The 27,846-nt window shown below is 37.5% G+C and overlaps 1 protein-coding gene and 2 pseudogenes across 3 annotated transcripts; 1 reads left to right on the top strand and 2 right to left on the bottom strand.

Annotated features, from left to right (window-relative positions):
* Positions 1-258: 258 nt before the first annotated feature.
* LOC137734141 (galactomannan galactosyltransferase 1 pseudogene) lies at positions 259-4,548 on the top strand (annotated as a pseudogene). 2 transcript variants are annotated; one of them, XR_015957058.1, is made up of 2 exons: positions 259-2,313; positions 4,299-4,548. The product of XR_015957058.1 is annotated as a galactomannan galactosyltransferase 1 pseudogene, transcript variant X2 (transcript). The 2 variants fall into 2 exon arrangements; XR_015957057.1 differs by having other exon boundaries at positions 4,292-4,548.
* Positions 4,549-5,942: 1,394 nt separating this feature from the next.
* LOC137728671 (uncharacterized) lies at positions 5,943-6,863 on the bottom strand. The gene is made up of 3 exons (XM_068467403.2): positions 6,710-6,863; positions 6,317-6,626; positions 5,943-6,164 (listed from the first exon to the last, which is right to left on the bottom strand). The coding sequence occupies exons 1-3, from the start codon at positions 6,782-6,784 to the stop codon at positions 6,076-6,078; spliced, it is 474 nt and encodes a 157-aa protein (XP_068323504.2). The 5' UTR covers positions 6,785-6,863; the 3' UTR covers positions 5,943-6,075.
* A 7,802-nt stretch (positions 6,864-14,665) lies between these two features.
* On the bottom strand, positions 14,666-19,172 carry LOC137723487 (serine carboxypeptidase-like 7; annotated as a pseudogene).
* Positions 19,173-27,846: the final 8,674 nt, after the last annotated feature.

The raw sequence follows: 27,846 nt of genomic DNA, 5'->3' as shown, positions 1-27,846 counted from the left end.
AGTAGCCTTTTAGCCTTTTAACGAATCTATGCTTCTTATTTTAAAACAAAATAAAGAAATAAATTATGAACTTGATTTCTTTTAGGATAATGTTATTCATACACTTATTGTTATTTGTCACACATTCTTATTAACTTCGGTCATTGATTTTCTTTAATTCATTCAACCTAATAGTCGAAAATTAAGAAATATGTGTAAGAAGTACAAATAGATGTTTGAATAACACCATCCTTCTTTTATACAAGTGATATGTGAAGTGGCGAAAATCAAATCCTTAACCGCAAATGCAAGGATACACGCTGCTTGGTTACTTGAACTAAAATCTCTTTGCTATGATCTTGAGATCATGTGACAATGATTTGCATTAGTGGGTTGCAAATTTATAAGCTGAAATCTGATGGATCATCACTTGTTTGAACGTTGCCACCGAAATATAAATGGGTTATTACCAATCAACATCATACCCAAATCAATTCGAGATTATGCCCACTCTAATTACCAAATCAATTCCTTCCCAATACAAGTTTCGAAACATCCCCATGTTCATTATGACACGAAGTGGGTCCATGTCCTTTCTTCCCTCACCAAAATGACCGTAATACCCTCACCCGTTCCACTCTTGTGAATCATGCCCACACTGTAAAAATTGTATATGGTCTGGGTTATAAAAGTAAAAGCACAGAATTCTAATTTGCACCCCCAAAGTGTCGGTTCGTAAAGACATGCATCCACGTGTCAGCTTGATGAAGGCGTAAGCCAGACAACGGGACCCCAACGACTGCCGTAGATCATGGCGCACTTTAGCATCTTTGGCTCTACTAAACCGATTATGCACTCTACACTCCCCCGCCTAAACCCTTATGCTAACAAGTCCACAATAGAAGCTGTACGAAACCCTTATTCAGTGGTCGCAAAACGACACCGTTAAGAACCCAACCCTGTCGCATTTGCCATTTCCAATACTCTCCTCTGAGCTTCCTCCAATGTCGAAACCCTATACCAGAACCAGGCCTTCTTCCTGGGTCGCCGACAGCCTGCTCTTCTTCGGCGGCGCATTTCTCGCTCTTCTCCTCTTCCTCACTCTCCGGACCTTCGTAAGCCCTTCTTCCATCCCCAATTTCAGTCGGACGGTAACTCCGCCGCCGACCGCCGCCGAACCTGATCAATGCGCCGACGACGATAACCTGCGCCTGGACCCGACGAACCAGACCTTCTACGACGACCGGGAGGTCCGGTACACGCTCGGGCAGCCGGTTCAGGACTGGGACGAGAAGCGGCGGCAGTGGCTGCTGCACCACCCGTCGTTGGCGGCGGGAGCCGAGGGAAGGATTCTGATGGTGACGGGATCCCAGCCGTCCGCGTGTCGAAATCCTATCGGCGATCACCTGCTATTGAGATTCTTCAAGAACAAGGTGGATTACTGTAGAATCCACGAACACGAAATCTTCTACAACAACGCGTTGCTGCACCCGCGGATGGGGAGATACTGGGCCAAGCTCCCCGTAATCCGGGCCGCCATGGTGGCCCACCCGGAGGCCGAGTGGATCTGGTGGGTCGACTCGGACGCGTTGTTCACCGACATGGAGTTCAAGCTCCCGCTGGACCGGTACAAGAACCACAACTTCGTCGTCCACGGGTGGACCCACCTCGTCATGGAGACGCACAGCTGGACCGGGCTCAACGCCGGCGTGTTCCTAATCCGGAACTCCCAGTGGGCCATGGACTTTCTCGAGGTGTGGGCCAGCATGGGCCCGCAGACTCCGGACTACGAGAAATGGGGGGAGACCCTCCGGTCAACGTTCAAGGACAAGGCGTTCCCGGAGTCGGACGATCAGACGGGCCTCGCTTATTTGATATACAAGGAGAAGGATAAATGGGCGGACAAGATTTATATGGAGAGCGAGTACTATTTCGAAGGGTACTGGGCGGAGATTGTGGGGACGCTGGATAAGATCGAGGCCAGGTACGCGGAGATAGAGAGAGGGGAGGAGGACAGTGCGGTGCGTTTAAGAAGGCGGCACGCGGAAAAGGTGAGCGAGCAGTACGGTGCGTTTAGGGAGGAGTACTTGCGTGAGGCCGGGTATGGTAAGGGAAGCTGGAGGCGGCCGTTCGTCACGCACTTTACCGGATGCCAGCCTTGCAGCGGGGCCCACAATGAAATGTATTCCGGGGAGTCGTGCTGGGACGGGATGCGGAAGGCGCTGAATTTCGCGGATAACCAGGTGCTTCGTAAATATGGGTACGTGCACCCGAGCACAGGGGATAGTGTGGCCACTCCGGTGCCGTTTGATTACCCGGCCGAGTTCTGAAAAGGTGCGCATTAGCATAGAGCTTTTGATTGATTGCTTTTTGCTTTTGGAAAAATTTGTAAGACAGAAAGACGGATGTTACATCACGTGTTTTTATATAAGTGATGAGAAATTTTATTTTTTAAGTTATTAACTTTTTAACACACATATCTCATCATTTATATAGCGACATGTATATACCATCCTGTATGACGGTCACACTAAAAAGTTTCTTTTGCTTTTGGGGGTTTGGCTTTTGTAAAGCTGAATTAATTAATTAAGGGAACTGTTAAGGACACTTCAAAAATCTCATTTTATACTTCTTATAAGTGTATTTTTCTTTCCAAATATAAAAAACTTGAAATGTAGAATGAGATTTTTAGAATGCCAATAACAATTCTGTTAATTAATTAGCTAAATTATGGATGATTGGAGTATGATGAGATGAAAGCAGTTGACTTGGACTAAATTCTATACATGGCAACTACGAAGGTACCGAAAATATTTGGATGATTGTTCTGAGTTTGGAAGTTAAGTTGCCCATGTCAAATGTATGTAGGGCAGCTGTTGATGATGATGACAAATTGGGAAAAACCCTAATGAAATCTTAATTGTTGTCAGGAATAAGGATGAATGTAATTGTTTTTTGGGATAATTTGATATAGATCCAATTTTGTGAGTCATTACTATAATTAGTCCACTGCATTGAAATAGGTCCAATAATTGATATTCCACGTAAGCTTATTTATAATTTGTACCATATTTATCCCTTAGACTTATAAATTGTAGTAAATATTCAAAATTTCTTAATTATATGATTATTTGTGGTTTATCTAATCCCTTAATTGTAGGATTAGTTATAGCAATAAAATCTCAACCCCCAGTCTGTTTTATCCCTCCTTTTTTTTCCTTCTTCTAAACAATTCCCTTTGTTAGATCATGGAATCAATCATCCTCTTTCTTCTCTCATCTTTCATGGGTGATATTTTGTGTTCCTCCCTCCAAATACCTTCATGACAATTTCAGTTTTTACATAGCTTTCACAATTTTTTTACATATTCGTTCGGCAATACAGTATCAATTGCAAGCAATAATACAGTATCATGCATTTATATTTGCTCTATTATATTTTTGTGCGTATCATAAGGGTAAACTGAAACTTAGTATTTGTTCCTTTTTTTTGTTTAGTATTTGTTCCTTTAATGGAGGTATATTATATCATATTTCTATTCTAATGTTCTGCCATGAAGGTTCAACATTTTTCTTCCTATACAATAGGTAGTTTATTTTTATTTTGTTGGTAGATTATATCTATTTTGTAGGTATAAAGCATTTTTCTTCCTATACAATAGGTAGTTTATTTTTGTTTTGCAGTAGATTACATATGTTTTGTTGGTATAAAGTATTTTTCTTCCTATACAATAGGTAGATACTAAATTATATCGGTTTTGTAGGTAAACATCATTAGGTGGTTACTAGATAATATTTTAGTTAGTATTTAAATATTCAAAATTAAAAACTGAATAAATGATACAAAAATTAAAGAATTTAAATATTTTTATCTAAAAGGGCAAAATTGGTATAAAAATATGTAATTGGATAACTGGACTTAGTTAAAAAACTACCTATGTTTTTGGACTTAGATTGAAAAGCCCCTTGTTTTATTAGGGATTTTGTGTCACATAGCTACCTTACCTACCCCTTTTTATTTTGGCATCGTATCAATTCAGTCAAAATGATAACATCTACACTCAGGAAGTGGGCTAAGCCTTATAATTCCTGACCATAATGATGTGGTTTAACTTCACATTTAGCGAAGAGGAAACCACTAGACTACGTACTAAGGAGCGAGAGACTTACTTCTTAATCAGAAATATTGACAGATTTGCATAATTAATGACTTTATGTTGGGGCATTTCAAGATAGAGTTTGGTGGGTTCAAAATAAATGACTTTATTGAAGTTTATGATGTTTTTTTTTCTTCATGTTTTGATGGCATGCAGATGGCAGGAGCTTATATGGAGGAGGCACTTTCACGTTACGTAGGAAACACTTTAATCTCTATTTTCTGTTGAGATTTTCTTCTACTTTATTTCTCCCCCTCCTACTTCTTACTCTATTTACATACATACATATATATATATTGGAGATGTATATATAAGTTATGAGTGCATCTCTCCCATCCCTTTCGCCTCTGATTTCTTTGGATGTACTTCTTGTAAATTCACATATCACTATGCAATAAATTTGGTTCACAAAACTCGCAAGCTCCCACAACTTACAGCCTCTTTACCATTCTAGCCGAAATTTAGCAATACCAAGACTTGTGCCAAAGAACGAACTAGCTCTTAATTCATTCGTACATGTTTTAAGTTTGAAACACCCCGCTCTCTTCCCTTGGCTATAACAAGAAAAAATAAATACAAGAAAATGAAAAAACTTAGATGTGATGAATGTAGGACATCAAACGACATTGCACAAAACTGGCAAGTGGCAACGGTACAACTCCTAATCAATGTTCTTGTTCGATATCTAGGATTAGAATGCATTGTCACTTAGTATTACAATTTAGTGGTATTCTTCTTCACTTGTAAGTGTGAGGTCTTAGATTCAACTCTCACCAAAGACAAATTTGAATCACATTATTGCTAGCTCATTGCGAGGCCAAGCCTATCCCCTCCCTGTAGTGTAGCTAACATCATTTGTTCAAAATAATAATAATAATAATAATAATAATACAAGTTCAATGAGTATTAAGGGTAGAGGTGGATTTTGAGGAGATTAGACATGAATCAAACTTCTCCCTTCTAATCCTACCATCTTATAGAGATTGGGATGGATAGTATTCTTAACAAGTAATTTATCATCCATCTTCAAGTTGGACATAACTTTTTTATTTCTTCTTTCAACATATCTTGAATATAGTGGATTATTTATTCAATCCAATCTTAGACATTAAACGAGACTAATAAATTGAAGGTAGAAGATACATTCGTAAGTTACTCCTTTTATTAATGGGAACTTTAAATCCCCTCAAAATAGTAGGATTATGAGTAATAAGTTTTCTTTATTATAATTTGAAAGTCGCATTATTTCTTCATTCAACATCCAAAATAAGTTTTGCGTACCAAATCGATTCGAACCCATAATTGCGGTGGAAGATTGGGAAGAACAATGTCAAACCCATAGGCAAACCAAACAATGAAGTTGCTAAGCCGATGGTTAAAATGTTAATTAGGTAGTCCACTAGCGCTTCAACAATAGTGTTCAACCGAGTTACAGTGCCGTCGCTATCTGTTACACAACGTATGGTTGTCTACGGCGTTTTTGGAGGCAATCAGTTGTTCACGCCGTTTCTCAAATTTCTTCATACCGATCCCATATTTGGAGCAAAAACCACCTTCTTGAGTCCCAGGTATGTCGTTTTTGCCAAAGTTTAACAAAAAGTATGGAACGTAGGCCACATCCAGTGTGCTGAAAATCCCACTTCAGATAACAGTAGTACCACGCCCGGCCAAGTTTCTACTGTTATCTGACATGGGATTTTCAGTTTCATTTTCCAACAATTCAGTGTAAGAGAATGCCATTCTCTAAAGCTAGCCACAGTTTTCAGTTTCAGTTTGATTTTAATACAATGCAGGAGAACGAAAACTGTGATGGGAAAGAGAGAATTCCATGACAGTAATGTAGGTCAATAACATAATTCTTGTATGCGATTCAACACTTACAAACCAATACAAATCATTCATGTAAGCAACATTGAATAGTTTAGTATTTGCCCTTCCTTTCAAACTTGCTCTCTTTCTCTAGCCTGCTTCTTTGCCTTCCTCCTTTGCTTTACTTTGTTCTGATTACTGCAAGCAGGTGGCTCATCTCCTGAACAAATGCAGCCTCACGTTAATTTTTGGAACCGTTTGATAACCATTTCCTTTTCGGTTTCAAAAATTTGAAAACTGAAAACAAAATGGGTATTGATGCCCTTCACTTTGTTACATAAATTATCAAAAGAAATATGTCAACTTTCTAACCCGGTTCCTCGGTGACAGCAGCGCCAGGTTTCTCAGAGGCATTACGTCGAACACCTTGTGCTTCATTGTCACATTGATCGGTTGCTGAAGGTAATAGAGGCCCAATAATTTCCCTACGGCGAGAAGCATCTTCCTTGAGCTTCTTTTTGCGGAGTCTCTTCCGCTGAGCCCTTGTAAGTCTCTGAGCCTCACTTTCGTCATTGCCGTCGTCTTCGCTGCTCGTTGCTGAAGACCCACTTTCCCCTAAGCCGTCTGCTTCAAAGTCCTCGCCTAAAATGATCAACGGCACGTTTCCAGGCTCATCTTTTGGCTGTAAAAATAATCCATGTATAAAAAGTTGCAGAAAAACTGTAAAATCAGAGAGAGAGAGAGAGAGAGAGAAAGAGAGAGTACTGGAGGTGATGGAGGAGGATGGAGCATGTTGAGGACGGCCTCATGCAGCTTGCGTCGTTTCTCCTCCCTGAGCATTTTTATGGAATAAGACCATCTTCATCAAAGGAAATGTCAAATTATAAGAATCAAATTACAATTGATGGCTGATATGATAATATCAAGTCTTATGTCAAATTTGATAATTCTCCAACTTGTCAAATGTTATTTTATTATTTAAATAAAGCTTTAAATGATTGTAATTATTAAAAAAATGTTGAAATAAAATTTTTATTGGTTGAAATGTTAGTGGAATAAGGGATCCACTATTAAAATGAATTAAAAATAAATTTGACATCAAATCACTAAGCTTCCAAATCCAGTAAACAAATAACACTTCGGTTGAAGAGACATTTGATGTCAAATATGCACAGTGACATTCTACCTAGAATTTTGATATCTCCTTTGAAAACGCTAAAAAAAACCCAATTGGTTCAATTCGTTGCTTCATTTACATGTTGTTTAACTCAAGCTTTGTGTTTGAAGAAGAAAGTTAGCTAACTTAAGCTTTTGAGTTTGAAGAAGAAAGTTTGCCTGCCACTCTTTTTTTATTCACAAGTTATAGTTGACACTAATTTACGGGAGCAACTTACTTAGTTTTTATAAAATGTAGTGCAAAAAAATGTACACATTCAGCCATATCAGTAGCTCAGAATACCATAAATGACAGTGCAGTCGTCCTAATTTTCAAAGAAGAGATTAAAATTTGAGTGCAATTTGAGTGCAAGAAGCGGACACAGTATCCTGACTAACTGATATCATCAACGTCTACTTTAGTGGCATAACGTTGCTTTGCAAATTTGTAATTGCAGCTTTCAATTAAGAAGATTTTTAACATCTAAAACAAATTGAAGTTACATCCACATCCAATACTCTTTATGTCCATAGAGTTGTATATTTACAAATTTATTGAACACCATTCCTTATTCAAATGAGTCAATTGTTCTAAACTAAACCAAAAACCAATCAAGCATTAAACAAAACACAATGATTTTAGAGTTCCTCCAATAGAGGAGTACTTCTCTAACAACGGAAACTTTATTGATTACCAACGAATACAAGAGAACTCACAAACACAAAGTGTTCTCAAGTATACAAACTTATGCCTCTCACAACTTTCACACTCAAAACTCTATCCCACATCCATCTATTTATACTAATAGATGTCACAGGCTTACACAAAGTCCCTAGAATATAGGAAACCAAATCCTATACTAAAACCAAGTCCCAAACCAACTAGGAAACACAAATCCAAATATCTTGCGTCCAAGATATCCTAATCTTTGTTTGATTCTTATTTTAGTTTAGGCATGTTGATTTAATGCCAAATCCAAAAATCTTCACCTTGGCATGAAATCTATAACGAGGCATCAAACAACTTCCATTGCTCCACCATATTACAAGATCAAACTTGCTTCAACTGTACCAAATCTAAGCAGTGCTCGAACTTAACTGCATTAACCACCTTTGTCAACATATCAGCTGGATTATCTTCTGTAGTAACCTTTTTTAGACGAGTTTCACCTTCAGCTACCACTTCATTCACAAAATGATATCGTATATTAATGTGCTTATTCCTAGCATGATGTACCTGATATCTGGCCAAATAAATGGCACCTTGGCTGCCACAATATACATCCAACTTGTGTTGTTCTACACCCAAATCTCCTAACAACCCCTGAGTCCACATTGCTTATTTGATAGCTTCAGCGATCGCCATGTATTTTGCTTCTGTGGTTGATAGTGCCACCGTTGGTTGTAATATTGATCTCCAGCATATAGGACCTTTGCCATAGTAAACACATACCCAGTCATCAATCTTCTCTTGTCTAAGTCTCCAGCAAAGTCTGAGTCCACATATCCAACTGAGAACCTATCAATTTCTTCATCACATCTTTCAAAACAAATTCCTTTGTCCCTCGTTCCCTGTAAATACCTTAGTATCCACTTAGCAGCATTCCAATGCTCTCCTCCAGGATTATGCATGAATGTACTAACAATTCCAGCTGCAAGTGCTATATTAGGACGAGTACACACCATAACATACATTAATCCTCCAACCAAATTAGCATATGGAATACCATCCATCTTCATCTTTTCTTCATCAATTTTAGGACATACCTTTGCACCATACAATTCCCAAATCACACCATCATGATGCTTTGTCACATCCCGGCCCGGGGGAGACCACTTCCCGAGCCCGCTCCACCACCATAGCATGATATTGTCCGCTTTGGGCTTACCATTCCCTCACGGTTTTGTTTTTGGGAACTCATGAGCAACTTCCTAGTGGGTCACCCATCATGGGATTGCTCTAGCCCCTTTCTCGCTTAACTTCGGAGTTCCGATGAACTCCGAAGCCAGTGAGCTCCCAAAAGGCCTCGTGCTAGGTAGAGATAGGAATATACATTTAAGGATCACTTCCCTAGGCGATGTGGGATGTCACAATCCACCCCCCTTAGGGGCCCGACGTCCTTGTCGGCACACACGCGACCAGGGTTAGGCTCTGATACCAAATTGTCATATCCCGGCCCAGGGCGGATCACTTCCCGGGCCCGCTCCACCACCGTAGCACGATATTGTCCGCTTTGGGCTTACCATTCCCTCACGGTTTTGTTTTTGGGAACTCACGAGCAACTTCCCAGTGGGTCACCCATCATGGGATTGCTCTAGCCCTCTTCTCGCTTAACTTCGGAGTTCCTACGGAACCCGAAGCCAGTGAGCTCCCAAAAGGCCTCGTGCTAGGTAGGGATTGGAATATACATTTAAGGATCACTCCCCTGGGCGATGTGGGATATCACAATCCACCCACCTTAGGGGCCCGACGTCCTCGTCGGCACACCATAACCAGGGTTAGGCTCTGATACCAATTTGTCACATCCCGGCCCGGGGGAGACCACTTCCCGGGCCCACTCCACCACCATAGCACGATATTGTCCGCTTTGGGCTTACCATTCCCTCACGGTTTTGTTTTTAGGAACTCACGAGCAACTTCCTAGTGGGTCACCCATCATGAGATTGCTCTAGCCCCTTTCTCGCTTAACTTCGGTGTTCCGATGAACTCCGAAGCCAGTGAGCTCCCAAAAGGCCTCGTGCTAGGTAGGGATGGGAATATACATTTAAGGATCACTTCCCTGGGCGATGTGGGATGTCACATGCTTGATCTTGATGCTTCCAATTCCTTGAGTTGTACATGGGTTATCATCTCCCATATACACAGTTCCAATGATAACTTTGAAGCTTGAAAACCAATGCCTTTAAGAAGTCATGTGATGAGTACAACCTGTGTCGAGAACCCTTCCTTCATATAATCCACAGTGCTCGATGCAATTAGGGCGTAGACAAATTCCTCATCCTCGACTTCAACCATATTTGCTTCTGAGTCATCCTTCTTCTTTCTAGTCTTTTCTTTGATTTTAGGGCAGTCATTCTTCCAGTGTCCTTTTTCATGATAAAAAGCACACTCATCTTTGTCCAAGAACTTCCTATTCTTTGAGACTCCTTTAGTACGAAACCTACTATTTTTCTTGTACGAACCTTTCTTTTTCATTCGATTTCCCTCTCACCATCAAAGCTTCAGAGTTATTCATTTCTTGCCTGTCAAGGTGTCCCACCTCATGATTCATAAGAGCACTTAAGATTTCATCATACTTAATTATCTCCCTACCATAAATCCAAGTAGTCACGAAAGGCTCATAGGATTCAGGCACTGAGTTCATCAGGATCAAGACCTAGTCTTTATCTTTGATTATCTCTTCAAGATTTGCTAGTTCAGTTAGAAGCTTGTTAAACTCTTCTAGATGGGCAATCATCTTCGTGCCCTCTTTGTACTGGAATCTGTACAACTTGCTTTTGAGATTGAGTTAATTCTCTACACTCTTCTTTATATATTTTGCCTCCAATGCAGCCCACAATTCTTTCATAAAAGTTATGTTCATCACACTATACTTCTGTTGCTTTCCTAAGCATAGTTGAATTGTAGAACATGCACGAGCATTCAATCTTTCCCATTCTTCTTTTTTCATCGAAAACGGCATGTCTCCTAACACAACAACCAAACCTTGTTGTATCAGGACATCTTCAACCTCACACTGCAATATAGCAAAGTTGTTTGTTCTATCAAATTTCTCAATTTCAAACCTAGCACTTTGAACCGTCGTCTTGGTTCCATTAGTGACAAACTTTTCTTCAACATCATCACAACTGGTGGAATCACCAGTCTTCGTCATTACTTGATAGTCACAATTTAAGAACCTAAGCTCTTGATTCCACTTGTTGTAAACTAAATCAAAAACCAATCAAGCAATAAAAAAAACACAACCATTTCAAAGTTCCTCCAATACAGGAGTACCTCTTTAACAACGGAAGCTTTATTGATTACCAACAAATACAAGAGAACTCACAAATACAAAGTGTTCTCAAGTATACAAACTTATACCTTTCACAACTTTCACACACAAAACTCTATCCCACATCCATCTATTTATACTAATAGATGTCATAGGTTTACACAAAGTCCCTAGAATATAGGAAACCAAATCCTATACTAAAACCAAATCTCAAACCAACTAGGAAACACAAATCCATCTTGCGTCCAAGATATCCTAATCCTTGTTTTAGTTTAGGCATGTCAATTTAATGCCAAATCCAACATCAATATCATGAAACATCTAGGAAAAAACATGGTCCTATTGGCAAAGCAGAAGAAACAGTGCCACTACAACAAAATTGGCTTATTGTGTCGGTTAGTGGTGGTGGTTTTATACTATTACTGTCGGATAAAATGTTTTTCGACAACATGTTTAAAAAGTGTTAGAAAATAAAGTATTATTGTCGGTTATATCTGACAAGAATAATGAAGTGGGCTCTTAACTCCATTAGATACATTTTTTTTAAAATAATTTTAACCAATTCTGGCAGATATCTCCAACATGAGTAAGTAATGTGTCAAATCTATCAATTATTTTCGAATTTTTTATACTAACTCGGGCTGTTATAACCAACACAAATTTTTTCAAATTTTTTATACTAATTATGGTAGTTATATTCAACACAAATTGTGTCAAAATATTATATTATTTTCATTTTTTTTAAACCATTACTTTTAATTAAACTTTCTTAAGAAATATTATATTATATTAAACAAATAGTGATTTTATTGTTTATAACCGTCGAGATTTTGGATCTCGTTACCTAATCTCTGAATGTTGTTTTTTTTTTTTTTTTTTTTTTTTTTTGTTGTGATTTTTTACACATGCTATCTCGGAGTATATACGAACATATTTGACGGTTGGATCGTTGAAACTAGTTTCGTAGAATGCATATCCTATAAAATTGATAGATTTAACAAACACTTAAGAGTTAATGTTATACTTCCATTAAGTAGAAAATAAGATTTATCCACTAGTGTAAATATTTTAAATTGAAGATTGAATTCATTCATTGCATTCTTATAGGGTTGAGGAGTGTAGCTGTAAAAAATATCAAAATTGGAGCTAAAATAACCGTTAAATTGTGATTTTTAGTTTATAACCATCGAAAACTTTTGTTTTGTTACCTAATCTCTAAATGTTTATTTTTTGCGTTTTTTTTACGTATGCGATCTCGGAGTGTGTACTAACAAGTTTGACGGTTGGATCGTTGAAAAACGTTTTGTAGAGTGCGTATTGCATCAAAACAGTAGATTAAACAAACACTTAGAGTTAATGTTATACTTCCCCATCAAGTATAAAATAGTGTAAATATTTTAAATTGAAGATCGAATTTGTTCAATGCATTCTTATAGGGTCGAGGAGTGTAGCTGTAAAAAAATCATCAAAATCAGAGCTAAAATAACTATTAAATTGTGATTTTTCTTTTATAACCGTCGAAAACTTTTCTTCTGTTACCTAATCTTTGAATGTTTGTTTTTTGTAATTTTTTACGTATGCGATCTCAAAGTGTGTACAAATAAGTTTGATGGTTAGATCATTGAAAAAAGTTTTGTAGAATGTGTATCGTATCAAAACGGTAGATTAGATAAACACTTAAGAGTTAATGTTATACTTTTATTAAGTATAAAATCAGATTTTGTGGTATCCACTAGTTTAAATATTTTAAATTGAAGATCAAATTGATTCATTGCATTCTTATAAGGTTAAGATTTTGTGGTATCCACTACTGTAAATATTTTAAATTGAAAATCAAATTCGTTCATTGCATTCTTATAGGGTCGAAGAGTGTAGTTGTAACAAAATCATCAAAACCGGAGCTAAAATAACCATTAAATTGTGATTTTTCGTTTATAACCGTCGAAAACTTTTGTTCTATTACCTAATCTCTGAATTTTTTTTTTTTTTTTTTTTTTGTGATTTTTTACGTATGCGATCTTGTAGTATCTACAAACAAGTTTGGTGGTTAGATCATTGAAACTAGTTTCGTAGAATGCATATCTCCGTTAAATTTGCCTAAATTTTGAAGTTGGAAAAGTAATTTGTGCTAAATTTTTATTTATGTTTTTCAAGTATTGATTAGACAATATTTAGTTTGTGTGATGGCATTTTCATTGCACAATTATCTTTATTTTAAAAAATGTTTCTGTCGGTTTTAACCGACAGTAATGAAAATTTTCCAAAATAAAACCCCTCTATCTCTTCATTGTGCCGGTGCCTTCTCCCTTCCCCCTTCCGTCCCCCTTTTCTCCTCTCCTCATTTCCTTCTCCTTCTCTTCTCCCCTTCTCCTTCTCGCTTCAATCACCATGGATGAACAATTCGAGAAGCAACATTCCGAATCCAGTACGTTTTAAATTATTTGTATTACGTTCAGTTTGTGTTTTAAATTTTGATTATGTTATTAAATCGAGTTTGTATTTTGAATCTTGACTTGAGATACCTTATCAAATATTATGCATAAATTGAAAATTGGTCTTTGTTTAGATCTTTTATGTAGGTTTTGTTTTTGCAAAATACGCATCACTAATGCTTTTTTTTTTTTTTTTTTTTTTTTTCTTTTTTTTTTGTTATTAATAAGGAACAACCTAATTCGGTATACAACCTCTTCAATTTGGAGACACTGAAACTTTTGCGTTGTCCTTGGATTTTCAATTTACCCAAGAACTTGAAAAATCTTGTCAACCTAAGACATTTGGAGCTAGATGAAATTTTCTGGTTCAAAACCTTGATGTTGCCACGAAGCATGGGGTGTCTAACCAGTCTGCACAACTTGCACAAATTTCCGGTTTGTCTTTTCTTTTCTTTTTCAAATATATTTATCTGTCTTTCCAATCCTTTTCTTGTTGTTGGGGGGTCAAACTTCTGTCTAACTATATATCTATATCTATATATATATATATATATATATATATATATATTCAGGTTAGCTACAAAATAGGAAACAAACTTGAAGAATTGAAGAATATGGTGTACCTTAGTGGAACGTTGCACATCTCAAAGCTGGAAAATGCAGTGAATGCAGAGGAGGCCAACTTGAAAGGGAAAGAAATAATTCAGAAAGTGGTTTACATTTTTTTTATTATTAATATATTTTCTATCAGTTTTATCCAACAGAGAATGCTCTTATTTATTCATTATTAGTAAATTCTTTGTTGGTTATATCCGACACAAGTTCTGTCGGTTTTAGAGTATTTTCTGTTGGTTTTATCCGACAGAGAATGCTCTTAGTTATTCATTATTAATGCATTCTTTGTTCGTTATATCCGACACAATTTCTGTTGGTTTTAAAGTATTTTCTGTCAGAAAATTTATTTCCTGACGTAAGCAATTCTGTCGCTTATTATATCCCCCATTGGATCCATTTTATGTCGGATTTTGCTTAATATCCGATAGTAATATATGTTTCTTGTTGGTTACCATAGCGACCCTAATAAATGGTTTCGTAGTAGTGTACTTCCTGGGGAGAACATATTTTAACATTCCCAACATTCAAAGTGCTTTTTGGGAGATCTACCTTTTGAACATGACAAAGCACTCCTTAAGCTTATATTCTGGAGCTATGTGTCCTCCTCCCTTAACAGTGGCAAACATAAAGTGGTTTGAATATTCAGTTGAGTATCTGTAGGCAGCAAACAATATAACATATAGCACAGTAAGCAGTGGCAGATCGAAGATTTTAGACTTGGAGGGTCCCAATAATAAAGATAAAAAAAAAAATTTAGTGAAAAATGTCCTCTCCACACAACTATTGATATCCTATTTTGTTGCGAATTAGACCCTCAATGATATTCATAGCAAAAAATGTTATCTCCATTGAAGCAGTTGCAACCCGGTAAAACCAAAGCCCATTGAATAAGCAAATATTTGCTGCAACCTTTCTTCCACCATTTTTTTAGCAAGATTGTTAATCCCTCTTAACTAAGAAAAATCATTATCAGAATGCATAAAATAAATATAAATATCAAGTTTTTTTTTTTTAAAGGAGAATATAATATCAAGTCGAGGAAGGGATGGGGTGGGACTGCGGGGGGACGTGATAGGGGTTTGGGGTTTTTATTTTCATTTTTTTATGATACAAATATAAAATTCATTAGTTACCAAGAAACATTACAAAATAAAGACCCAAAAACGTAACACAAAGAAAAAGTGGGTCCTGAAAACAAAAAAACAAACAACACGACAACCATCTCATCAAAAACCTAAGCAAGATATTAGGCCCACAAACAAACAACAAAATATTAGGCCCACAAACAAACCCAAACAATTGGCCTAAACGAGCTTTATGGGCCAAGACATAACACAGAAAAAAAAATTTTCTTCTTCGCGCGGTTGTGTTCTCCATGAAGACATTGTTGCTGCAGCTGCATTGCCCGTCATCTTCGAGTACGAGGGGTACCCAAAAAGTTTCAAAGCACGATTTAGGTTCTTCGAAGGGTCCTGGGACCTCCTAGGTCCCTCTTTAGATCCATCACTGACAGTAAGTGAGAATTCAACTCGCAATTTCGTACCTCCACGAAGTGTGAAGCTTTGTTGTAATTAAACCATACTTGACACGTAGTCAATACTGAAAACCTACCCTGCAACTTCACCATCAAACCAGCCACGGTCTCAAGTGATCCACGATGGTAAGGTTCAGAGACCTAATCTACCCTAGGGTTCCGAGGTAGGGTACAGTCATGTCATGATCACCACTGCATAAACACACCGATCGGGCAATTAGGCCTTAGTATATATATACCATACAGGGAAATTAAACTGTCAGAGGACGTTCACTACATGAGAAGGAACAAGTAACAAAACCTGTAAATTAGAGCTCGATACCCTCGGTTGTTGAGCGATAGATGATAACTAACGACATTCTGGAAATATTTTCTGTATGGCAAGCTGCTGCTATTGCGTCTCATCCAGTAACTCCTCTGGTGCACTCCCAAAAGTAATTATATGAAATGCCATCAGTTTTTGTTACATCAGATTATTTTGCGGTTGGTGAGTTTATTCACTTACTTTGTGAACGCGAAGCGCCTTTTGAACGTTAACATCATTTGCCCAAACATGGAGCAGCAAATTCTCGTAAAACTGCGACTAAAAGGAGAAGGCCATCATATTTCTGAAGCAGCCTGGTCATTGGAGCTACTAGTGGTTGTATAGAAGATGGGAATTTACCCTGCACCCAAATTTAGGAAAACCAAGTCCTTGAAACTTTGGATTAAGGCTCGTTTGCATCGAGTTGAATTTAATATGCGACTCTTCTGACCTTTCCAGGAGAGCTTTTTGGTGGTCAGCCATCTTACTATATGCACCAGAGATTGGTCTGCACTGAGGCTCCAAGATGCATTCATGATTTATTTTTCCAGTCAACTGCAAAGGCAAACAAAATGGCCCGGAATTCGCTTGAATTTGAATAGGAAAAAGAATATATACGTACATATAATATGTTTATGTATTTTCCCACCATTGTGAAAACCTGGAGATCCTTTGCACATTGTTTATTGCCTTGGTTGATTCCTCTGTACTATTGTGCACTACAATTCTTTTTTTCCGACTGAGAAATGCATGCTGTCATTTAGATGTTCATATTGCAAACATAGTGTGTGCTAAAACGGCAGATGGAAACTAGTGTAGATGCATTCTTGGATGATGTATTTGAGAATATAGCTAGTGAAGAGATTGGTTTAACCACCTTGTAGAGTTCATCAGGTATAAGTGCCTGGCGATGGGCGTATGTGACTCGTGCATTATCATCACTATTTGTATCTGTCAACGGGTTGCCGAGTAGATAACCCTGGAAAATTTTCTATAATTGATAGGCCTCCGGAGTTATGAATTTCGATTGCCTGAAATAAAAGTTAAAAGTTGGTCCTAGCTTGAACAAATACTTTGAAATTAATTGCTGCCATCCTTCTGGCTTCAATACCTGCAGCAAGCTAGGTAATACGTTATAAGTACATGGACTACATTCAATTACATGAGTTATATTATATCATTTGAATAAGGTTGAAAGTGCACCATTACCCTCTTATATTACTTCAGCTAGAACTGGAATAATCATGCCACAGAACGAGTCACCGCCAATGTAGAATGGAATTGAAATGAATTCAGGGTGACAGATTAACCACTGCATGATGTATAAGAAAATGACGATAGACACAATGTGAATCAAGTTGACGAAACACAGATCTTAATGTGCATATATAAGTCCGGGTGCTTGTGTTTGCATATCATATCGATGCAATTGTTGTTGCGTCAATTACCTTTGTGAGGAAGCTATACATATGATCAACAAACAATATATCACTGGATCCTTGGGTGCTCCTTGAATACGAGAACCCAGTGCCAATAGGGGCATCAACAAATAGAATGCTGGAAACCTAATCAATACATCAGGATTACGTCGAGAACAACATTAGGAAATTGTAGCAGCAGCAGCAACCCAAGGATTAATAGAGACAATTAACATACAGTCGTTTACAACATATGATCTTACATACCTTTGTCCATGAGTACGGATTGAACGCAAAAGTTGGTAAGCTACCATTGTACTCAACCATGTTAAACTTTATAGGGCCTTAACCAAAAAAACAATTAAAAAAAAACTCACAAAATCAGAAGGCATTGCATTGTGAAGGAATTAGAAGCTGGTAAGCACCAAAGCTTTGAAAAGAGACGGTTTATTATACAAAATGTAACTGTTGCTAACTCAAAGGAAACTTACAATGATAATTGTTGCTAAATTTTGTGCTATATAATAAACGTTCTTTTGTCAAACTCTCAGTCTAAACGCCACACTACATAGGTTGTTGCTCCTAAGTGGGATGTGTGTTGTTCATATTCACAACGTCGCGACTGTCTTGTGATGTATGTGTTGTTGAGATTCACAATCTTAACACGAAACTAGTACGTAGGTCAGAGTTTCACATTAATTGAAAGCATTGGCACAAAACTAGTGTGACTGTCTTGTGATGTACTGTATGTGTACTCAAGAAAAATAAAAAAGGGTCATATCATAAAAGGGAAATTATTCATTCTCCCTCTTTCTCCCTACCTATGTACACACTCTCTTATTTATTTATTTGTGACATTTGGACCGAATAAAGCAGGAAAAAAAAAAAAAAATCAAGGATACAAATAAATTAGGATATATATGAATTAGAATAAGGAGACATACGTTTTTTAACACATTTTAACATGCATTTTCATATGCATATTCTAGGGCCTAATTTGTAATATATTGCAACGATCCAAACCTTTAGTATATTATTCATATATATGGCTGTATATTTGTGTACGTAGTTGCATATTGTTATTGGGTTTAGCACCTATCTCAAACACAAGTTCGCATAGACCAGAGCAAGTAGGACCACCAGTAAGCAAGAGCAAAAGAGGATCATCCCTTGGGTTCCTTTCGGATTCAATCGAGTAATAGAAGAGCTGCTCATCTTCTTTCTCATCAACCCCAAGCTACCTACAATTAATACACAACTTTGCTGAAAATTTGGTGTTCTTACAGATTTATGGATTATTTATTATTAATATTGATAGATGTTCTCTTGATTATTTGGTAACCGAGAAATGAATGGTCACTTACTAGTTGATTTTGGTATCAAAGGAGAAGAATAAATGAACATGCTTTTAATGTTTAATCTGAACTCTGCATATTCAAGATTGGGTGACTATGAAATTCTTGGTTATCGGGTGACTAAGAGAACGAGAATCTATTATTATATATTACACCAAAATAATTGCAAATTATGAAGTAAATGAAGAACAAAGAAAGAAATTTTCAATCAGTAGAAGATGAAAGATTACTCACCCAGTTTCTAGTTTGAAGGGAAGAGAACCATGGAATCCTGGTGGGGTTTTGATAATGGCAAGTGCAAGAAACGAGCTGTGGCTTTGAGAAAAGCAGCAGCACAAATACCGTACGCAAACAAAGCCACCTGAAATATTTGGCAAAAATAAACTTTCCCAGCATGCTCTCAAAAAGTAGTGCTTCCATTTTTGTTTTTTCTTTTCATGGTGTTTTTGGAGGGAACGGATCCCCTTCTGAGCTTAGGAGGCTAAGCCTCCTGAGCAAATCACACGGACCGTTGGATTTTAATCAAACAGCTACAAACAAGGGATCCATCTAAAAGTTATAATAATTGTAACTATTGGATCAAAATCCAATAATTCATGTGATTTGCTCAGAAGGCTAACCTTAGCCTCCTAAGCTCAGAAGGAGATCCGTTCCCTTTTTTGGGCGCGCTATCAAACTGTATATGTATTTCAGTGTTGTTTTAGTTGCATGGCCGATGCCAGTCTGAACGGTAACATAAATGTTGCACAAGGAAAGTTTTTTCAGTCGGTTAGAAACACGATGCAGCACACAAATATCATAATACATTAAAATTTTATTTTTTAAGTTTCTAACGAATTGTTCATAATGCAGCGTCTATTAGTATGACCTCTGTGTTGGACTCATTTTACATACATAATGCGTGTTCATGTATATTTCCTAATATTTGATCTAGAGCATGTATTGTGTGCTCTTTTCTTTTTCACGTAAATTCTTTCGAGAAGATATTTTACCAGGAGGAGGACTCTCTCTTCTTCTAATCTCTTTCCCCTTTTCTCTCCTCCTATTTGAACGGTCATGATTAAATCATGTTAACATCTTATATTGATTTTTTGTTATAGAAATAATAAGATAAAAAGCAATGTGAGAAGAGGGGAAGAAAAGGGATGATAATAGAAGGGGAGAGAATCCTATTCCATTTTACTCAGGCTTACATCGATGTTGTATATTGCCTAGTCTATTGGATTTTCCCTTCGACAATTTTTGTATATAATAAGGAGTGTTGATGCTATTGCAGTTTTATATTTTACGCTGCCCCATGATGATAAACATGCCGCATGCCTTTTATAAAGGCAACTCTTTATTGAGTTTAAATAGTTTGTACTATTACATATAGACACTGTTTTAAAAATTTCCGCTAGTGTCTTCTAGGTCTACCTACTGTTTCGATTAATCTTTAAACGTTTAAAATTTAAAAAGGGCACCTAGACCGCTTAGGCACCCGTCTATCCTGTTGTTGACCCTAAAAATTACAAAGTCTACGTGGCACAAAAGTCGAGTAACTAATGAGCTCACTACATCCTTCAGTTGTATGCGGGGCGTGCCAACTTGTCGGCCGAGCTCGGCCTAGGAGTAAAATTTGTTGACATTGCGTTGAGCGCGTTGCTGACTTCTTGATCTTGCAATTGCGGCCAAGGAAGGAACAAGTCTCGGCCTTTGGATTCTCGAGCCCGAAGACAAGGCTACTAGTTCTGTGAAGTTCACGAATCGTCGGTGCCGGATTCAGTCACAGTGATTATATTCGTAAGAGTATAAGCACGTCGAATCGGCACCAGACTATATGGACACAAGTACTCAAAGGAAATGTATGTCTTGATGGTAAATGTGGTTCGGCTGTCAGAATGTCGAACTCTGAAACTCACTTGTGAATATCAAATCATAAAATCACTTGGCGTTCATTGTGCCGAATGTTGTAACTTGTAACACCTTATTTCGCTGAGAAGGCTAATAAGATGACCTCTACCAATAATGATTCGGAAACCCTTCTCGACTGAGACTTGGATAGGTAACTAGTCGGCCTCGACGCAATGCTGTTTATCCAAACTGAAGGTGCTCCTTGGTCGGCTGATTCTACAACAACAATGCTGTTTATCCAAACTGAAGATGTTCGCCGGTTGCCTTCACAGTGCTGTTTATCCAAATTGAAGATGTGTTTGTGAAAAAAGAAAATAAAAAAGATCTCAAGATGTTTGAGAGGTTTGCACAGGGCAATTGTGTGTTGAATTGGATATCCCTTTTCCGTTACCATTGCATCTGTATTTATGGGACTAACGTACTTGCTTGGCACAGCTAGATAATCCTGTAGAGTCCCTTTGCAACTCAAACTCTGTTGAACATCACTTCATAATTGGTGTCTAATCATCTTGGCTGTCAAATATCTCTAAGATATGATAAAGGCTATCTCCTAATTTCCCTTGAAAAAAAAAATAAACATATATTTATGCATACATGACCTCACCAAATCAAAGCATCATATTCCAACTGAAACTTCTCTTTTTCCACCATGTTAGTCCAGGTGCAACCGTGCATGCATACTAAATTGCATTTTATCTGCAACACAACCTAATCACTTTAAGAGAACATTCTCTATCAAAACCCATCTGACAAAATCTCAGGGTCCTTTATGATTATCCATGACTTTTCAAAAAAACAAAAACAACACCTGGGCTTGTCACATCACCAGGCCTATCACCCTGTTGCATTAACTCACACATACAATCATCCATTTGTAGTTGTATGCATGCATAATCCCATCCTCGCCTGCTTCATTGCCATGCGTATCCCAATATCCCATATGTTCAAATCAATGGGGATTTAGATAAATATTAGGTTTAAATAATTTAATATATTATTAAGAGATAATATCATGATTAAAATCACAACATTATTTCCTGATAATAATTGAAAATTATTTCAACCACTTTGTCATTCAACAGTCTCGATTACTCCGGCCGATAGTGTAAAATTGGGTCCAAACATTGCCCCCCAATTTCCTTGAGCTTCGGCTCGTAAGTCGAATGGTTAAGGAAATTAATTGTTCATAACCAACAAAATCCCGTCGGACTGCCGAAAAAGAAACTTTGTTCCTCAACAATAACATGTATGTTCTGCCAATGCTGCGACCTTCTTCGACTCCCACAACTCTATACCAGGCTCAACAACTTTGCCAGAAGGTCGAGAAGAATTTGGGAAGGGGTAGAGAGAAATTGGGGTTGAGTGTAAGACAGGCTGAGGCCGAGAAAAACTAGACCGAGGTCAAGAAGAATTTTTCTTGGCAACTTGGCCTGCCTATGTATATATATACTGATTGAAGGCCGAAGCTTATTAAATATCCTGACTCTTGGATTTGACAACCCACCTTCCACTACAAAACCTTATGGTCGACTCTTATATATATTTTATTTTTATTTTTTGATAGCCCTCCAATCCCCCACTTTCTTTTTCTTTTGGTGAAAAGAAAATGGGAAAACCACTTTATTAACAAAGTCTACAACCATCAATCCCCTTGTCCCTTTCATGAATATGCATACATGCATGCATTTTATTTATTAACATTTGATGGGTACCATTTGTCTTCAGCAGCCCATCTATGATGGCAGAAAAGCTGCATTTGTGAGAAAGTTGCCATAGCGACTTGATGACCAAAGCTATGATCAAAGAAGTAATAATCTTGGCAGCTTGGCCTTTCAGGTCGAGAAAATTCATTTGGGCTGAGGTCGAGGAAAGTTATGGCCGAGTACAAGAACTGCTGACTTGGTAATCAGGACTAGTCAAAAAATTGGGAGGTCGAGTAATGATCGAGGATTTTATCCTTAGTTGTTGCACTCCGCTATTTCTAGACAAATTGCTTAGCAGGAAATCCCACACATTTTTGGCCCTCTTACTGCCTGCAGACCACCAAATTCAATTTACACCGACTTCGACAAAAGCTCATGTATGCCAGATTTTCATTTGCATGGCACCATTGAAAGCACAATGCACATAGTAAATAGCAGTGTCTGCCCCCCTATTTTCTTGGCATTGACCTGAAAGGCCAAATGGTTAAGAAAATAATTTATTCATCCTTCCCTTTTTTTTTTTTTTTTTTTTTTTTTTTTTTAGCAAAAGAAAACAAAAGTGGCCGAACTATAAAGTGGAGGAGGCCAACGTTATTCCAAGCCGAGATCTTTTAATATCAAAATTCTCAAATTGATTTCGCTCTAAGCCGAATAAAGAATTTTCACCAAATATTTTTGGCTTGGTGAAATATTTTTCATTTTCGTCTGCCGAAAGTGTTGGACAATTATTATGCCCCCCAGGCATAATAATTTCGCCAATTTCAGCTTTTAACTCGAACAACTGAGCCGAACGGGATTGCTCTATATCAGTTTTATTGCCAATAACCATATCGACTGTCATGGTTTGGGCATCTAAAACCATGTCTTGGCCCTGTTCGTCATTGGAGCACTCTGATGAATCATTTTCTAAGTTGATTTGTGGCTCAGAAACTTGAACTTTTTCTCCTAGGCCCACAATTTTAGTCTTGACCGAAAAACAGGTGGCCTAGGTTCTTCTTCGGCCATCTCGACAATTTCCTGAGGCCGAATTTTGATTGTGGCTGGAGTGAAAAATTGCCCCCCGGCTTTTGGACCTAACCATTTTTCAAATGAATTGATCTGTAATCAGAAACATAAGGAAAACGTTCTTCATCTAGCCAGGCATTAAATTGAGACCTGTCTTCATTTACCCATTGCTCTTGTAGGGTAACATGAGCTTATATTTTCAACATCTAAATGAATGATTTTTTCCTAGTTCTCACGCCACGAAGAACTTTTATCGCCTCCCATGATTTTTTATCCTTCTCAAGGCGTTTTCTATTTTGCTCAAGGCATTTTTTACCCTCCTCACTATTTCTTTTCATTTGCACAAGAAGCTCGTGCAATCAGCTAAATGGAGTCGGATTGACATCTTGATCTATCATGTGAACTTCGCAGTTTTAGCACTGTGTCCTACCAGGCATGCCAAAATGTTAACCCTAAAAATTACAAAGCCTACGTGGCGCACAGGCTTTGTAACTAATGAGCTAACTACGTTCTTCAGTTGTATGCGGGGCGTGCCAACTCGTCGGCCGAGCTCGGCCGAGGAGTAAAATTTGTTGATGTTGCGTTGAGCTCGATGCTAACTTCTTGATCTTGTAATTACGGCCAAGGAAAGAACAAGTGTCGGCCTTTGGATTCTCGAGCCTAAAGACAAGGCTGCTAGTTCTGCAAAGTTCACAAATCGTCGGCGCTAGATTCAGTCACAATGATTATATTCGTAAGAGTATAAGCACGTCGAATCGACACCAGACTATATGGACACAAGTACTCAAAGGAGATGTATGTCTTGATGGTAAATGTGGTTCGGCCGCCAAAATGCCGAACTCTGAAACTCACTTATGAATATCCAATCATAAAATCACTCGACGTTCATTGTGCCGAATGTTGTAACTTGTAACACCTTACTTCGCCGAGAAGGCTAATAAGATGACCTCTGCCAATAAGGATTCGAAAACCCTTCTTGACCGAGACTTGGATAGGTAACCAGTCGGCCTCGACGTAGTGCTGTTTATCTAAACTGAAGGTGTTCTTTAATCGGCTGATTCTACGGCAACAGTGCTGTTTATCCAAACTGAAGATGTTTGATGGTTGCCTTCACAGTGCTGGTTATCCAAACTAAAGATGTGTCGGCAGAAAAAGAAAATAAAAAAAAATCTCAAGATGTTTGAGAGGTTTGCGCAGGGCAATTGTGTGTTGAATTGGAGGTCCCTTTTCCGTTGCCATTGCATCTATATTTATAGGACTGACGTACTTGCTTGGCACGGCTAGATAATCCTGTAGAGTCCCTTTGCAACTCAAACTTTGTCGAACATCACTTCAGAATTGGTGTCTAATCATCTTGGCTGTCAAATATCTCTAAGATATGATAAAGGCTATCTTCTAATTTCCCTTGAAAAAAATAAATATATATTTCCACATACGTGACCTCACCAAATGAAAGCATCCTATTCCAACTGAAACTTCTCTTTTTCCACCATGTTAGTCCAGGTGCAACCGTGCATGCATACTAAATTGCATTTTATCTGCAACACAACTTGATCACTTTAAGAGACCATTCTCTATCGAAACCCATCTGACAAAATCTTAGGGTTCTTTATGATTATCCATGACTTTTCAAAAAAACAAAAACAACACCTAGGCTTGTCACATCACCAAGCCTATCACCCCGTTGCATTAAGTCACACATACAATCATCCATTTGTAGTTGTATGCATGCATAATCCCATCCTTGCTTGCTTCATTGGCGTGCGTATCCCAATATCCCATATGTTCAAATCAATGGGGATTTTGACAAATATTAGGTTTAAATAATTTAATATATTATTAAGAGATAATATCACGATTAAAATCACAACATTATTTCCTGATAATAATTGAAAATTATTTCAACTACTTTGTTATTCAACGGTCTCGATTACTCCGGCCGATAGTGTGAAATTGGGTCCAAACACCCGTACAGACCCACCGAGGCCTCGACTCTCACTTATGTGTTTGTTACCCATATTTTCATTATGTTGTAATATTTTATAATCTATATGTCATTTTATTTTGTAACTTATTTACCCCAATGCATTTTGTATTCTTTAAGTGTAAACATGCACTTATTTATACGTTATATAATAAATATACTTAAATCCGCCTAGTCTACCTAGTTCCCAGACCTGTCATTCGTGTCGTGTTTTTCATGTTCGTATCGTTTTCGTGATATACCTGAAATCTTAACAGTTATTATCGTGTAACACCCTTTAAAGTAAACGGGTAATAGGACCCGACCTGAAATTGACCTGTTAATATTAGTAGGTAATATGACTCGACTTGTTACCCGTTAAGGAAAATATATTTTAAATCAATAAATAATGAAAATGAAAAACATAATTTGACCCCAAAAAAATTGAAAACATAATACTAAATTTGTATATGTATATCACATTGTCACATAAATATCACTTCAAAACATAAAAACAACAATTTTCTTTTAAGTATTACATACCCCAAAATAAGAGTCTACAGAAAAAACATTAGTACATTACTACAAAATATCAAATGTTCAAAGATATGCAAAATGAAAGGAGTTGCGTTTCAAGGTTGAGGAAACCTTGCACGTTTTTGACAATAAAACACTTTAACTTTCATCAATCACCAAGGGAAATGATATTGGTTTATTTTGAACTCCCTTAAAAATACTATTCATGAGGGTTTGTATGGTTTTAAAAATTCAAACGACGATGTACTCATCCTCAAAGCGTAGAGGACACGATCACGAACGTTTGTGTATTTTTTCACATTTTTCGCACTTGTAAATTAATTATTATATTCTTTTTAATGTGTTTGGTATTTTTTTAAAATTAAAGTGTGCAAACGGGTAGAATTATTTCATGGGTGCATTAATTAATTAATGTCGGAAACACAGTTTTGGATAGTGTATGTTAGATTACATTTTTATGAAATTTTGTTGTCTCTTTTCTTTTGAAGGTTTGACCCGTACCTATCCTTATCCACCAATTATTTTAGCTCCTAATTTTCCCTAGCCCAATCAGATTATATCTCTCTTTTCTTTGCCCAATCAAGTACTCTCTCTCCCCTTCTCGAACCTTCTTCTTCTTTCTTCTCACACCCGAGACACCCTCACCTTTGAACACACACCAAATCATCATAGATTGAACCTGCAAAGACCATCATTGTTTTCATCTTGACCTCACGAACCCAATCGTACCATATGATTGTCGAACGGACGAGTTTTGACTCGTTAGCTCGGAAGCTTCGACTCGATGCCCTTTGCTCCAACACGATCCTAGCGAGATTATAAGGTTTTAGGACATGGGGAAGATTCTATTCAACTCCATAGGGACCCTAGACTAAGTTTGGGAAGGAGTCGATGTCGGATCATGCGAGTTTGAGAAGTTTTAGTTTTGGCCAAATCTTTTGAGGGATTTTCAGGCCATTTTCCGGTTATTTTTGGATCCCCAAGAGGTACAATGTTGTTCTCTTTGTCATAAGCTTTAAATTCGTATGAATTTCATGGATTTTGGTTGAGAAATGAGCTAGATATAAAGGTTTAAAAATTTTCCCAGAATCTGGAGAGATTTTCCAGAAACCGGTGAACCAGACGGAGGCAGAGGTGGATGGTGAAGCTTACCGGAGAAGAAGGCGAATATTCTGTCAACACCATTACTATTTAACGGAATATCCCTAACGTCCTGTAGACATCGAAATTTCAGTAAAACAAATGTTCACCAATGCATTAAAGTTTTGACGTGTCAAGGCATACATGGCATACGCCACGTGTTGTACAAATTGTACACATGGCGTGTGACTCAACAAAATAGGAAGAAATACCCTTGAAGGATTAAACAAGTTTTTCTTCTCATTTTGGGCAATGACAAGGCAAGTACATTTCAATCCATTGAGGATCAAAACAAGTTTTTCTTCTCATGTTGGGCAATGACAAGGCAAGCACACTTCAATCCATTACGGATCAAAGCAAGTTTTTCTCATTTGGGCAATGACAAAGCATACACATTTCAAGTTTAAAATGGTGTTAAGTGGGAAATTAGGCCATAAGTTAGACCACTTCAAGTTTAAAATGGTATTAAGTGGGAAATTAGGCCATAAGTTACACCACTTCAATTTCAATATTGCATTAAGTGGGAAATTAGGCCATAAGTTAGGCCATAAGTTACACCACTTCAATTTCAATATTGCATTAAGTGGGAAATTAGGCCATAAGTTAGACCACTTCAAGTTTAAAATGGTATTAAGTGGGAAATTAGGCCATAAGTTACACCACTTCAATTTCAATTTTGCATTAAGTGGGAAAATTAGGCAATGGTGCTTGGAAAGGAAAAAAATATTTTGTGGTGGTGATTCATTCTCAAAGCCTATAAATAGGCTTCTCCATCAAGGTATCAAGCATCAAGGAATTCACAAATACATTTCTCTACTCCAAAGCTTCCAACCATCCAAATTCCCAAGAATTC

Source organism: Pyrus communis, chromosome 15 (assembly GCF_041283825.1).
Source record: "Pyrus communis isolate YQ-2024b chromosome 15, ASM4128382v1, whole genome shotgun sequence".
In the NCBI taxonomy this organism is placed as follows: Eukaryota; Viridiplantae; Streptophyta; class Magnoliopsida; order Rosales; family Rosaceae; genus Pyrus; species Pyrus communis.
Note: the sequence above shows the minus strand (reverse complement) of the source record. Positions and strands in the feature narration are given on the sequence as shown.

Coding starts and splice junctions, on each gene's coding strand:
- LOC137728671 (XM_068467403.2), bottom strand. CDS start 6,784: ATGCTCAGGGAGGAGAAACGACGCAAGCTGCATGAGGCCGTCCTCAAC. Junction 6,627..6,709: donor ATCCTCCTCCATCACCTCCA/GTACTCTCTCTT, acceptor TTATTTTTACAG/CCAAAAGATGAGCCTGGAAA. Junction 6,165..6,316: donor TGCTGTCACCGAGGAACCGG/GTTAGAAAGTTG, acceptor GCATTTGTTCAG/GAGATGAGCCACCTGCTTGC.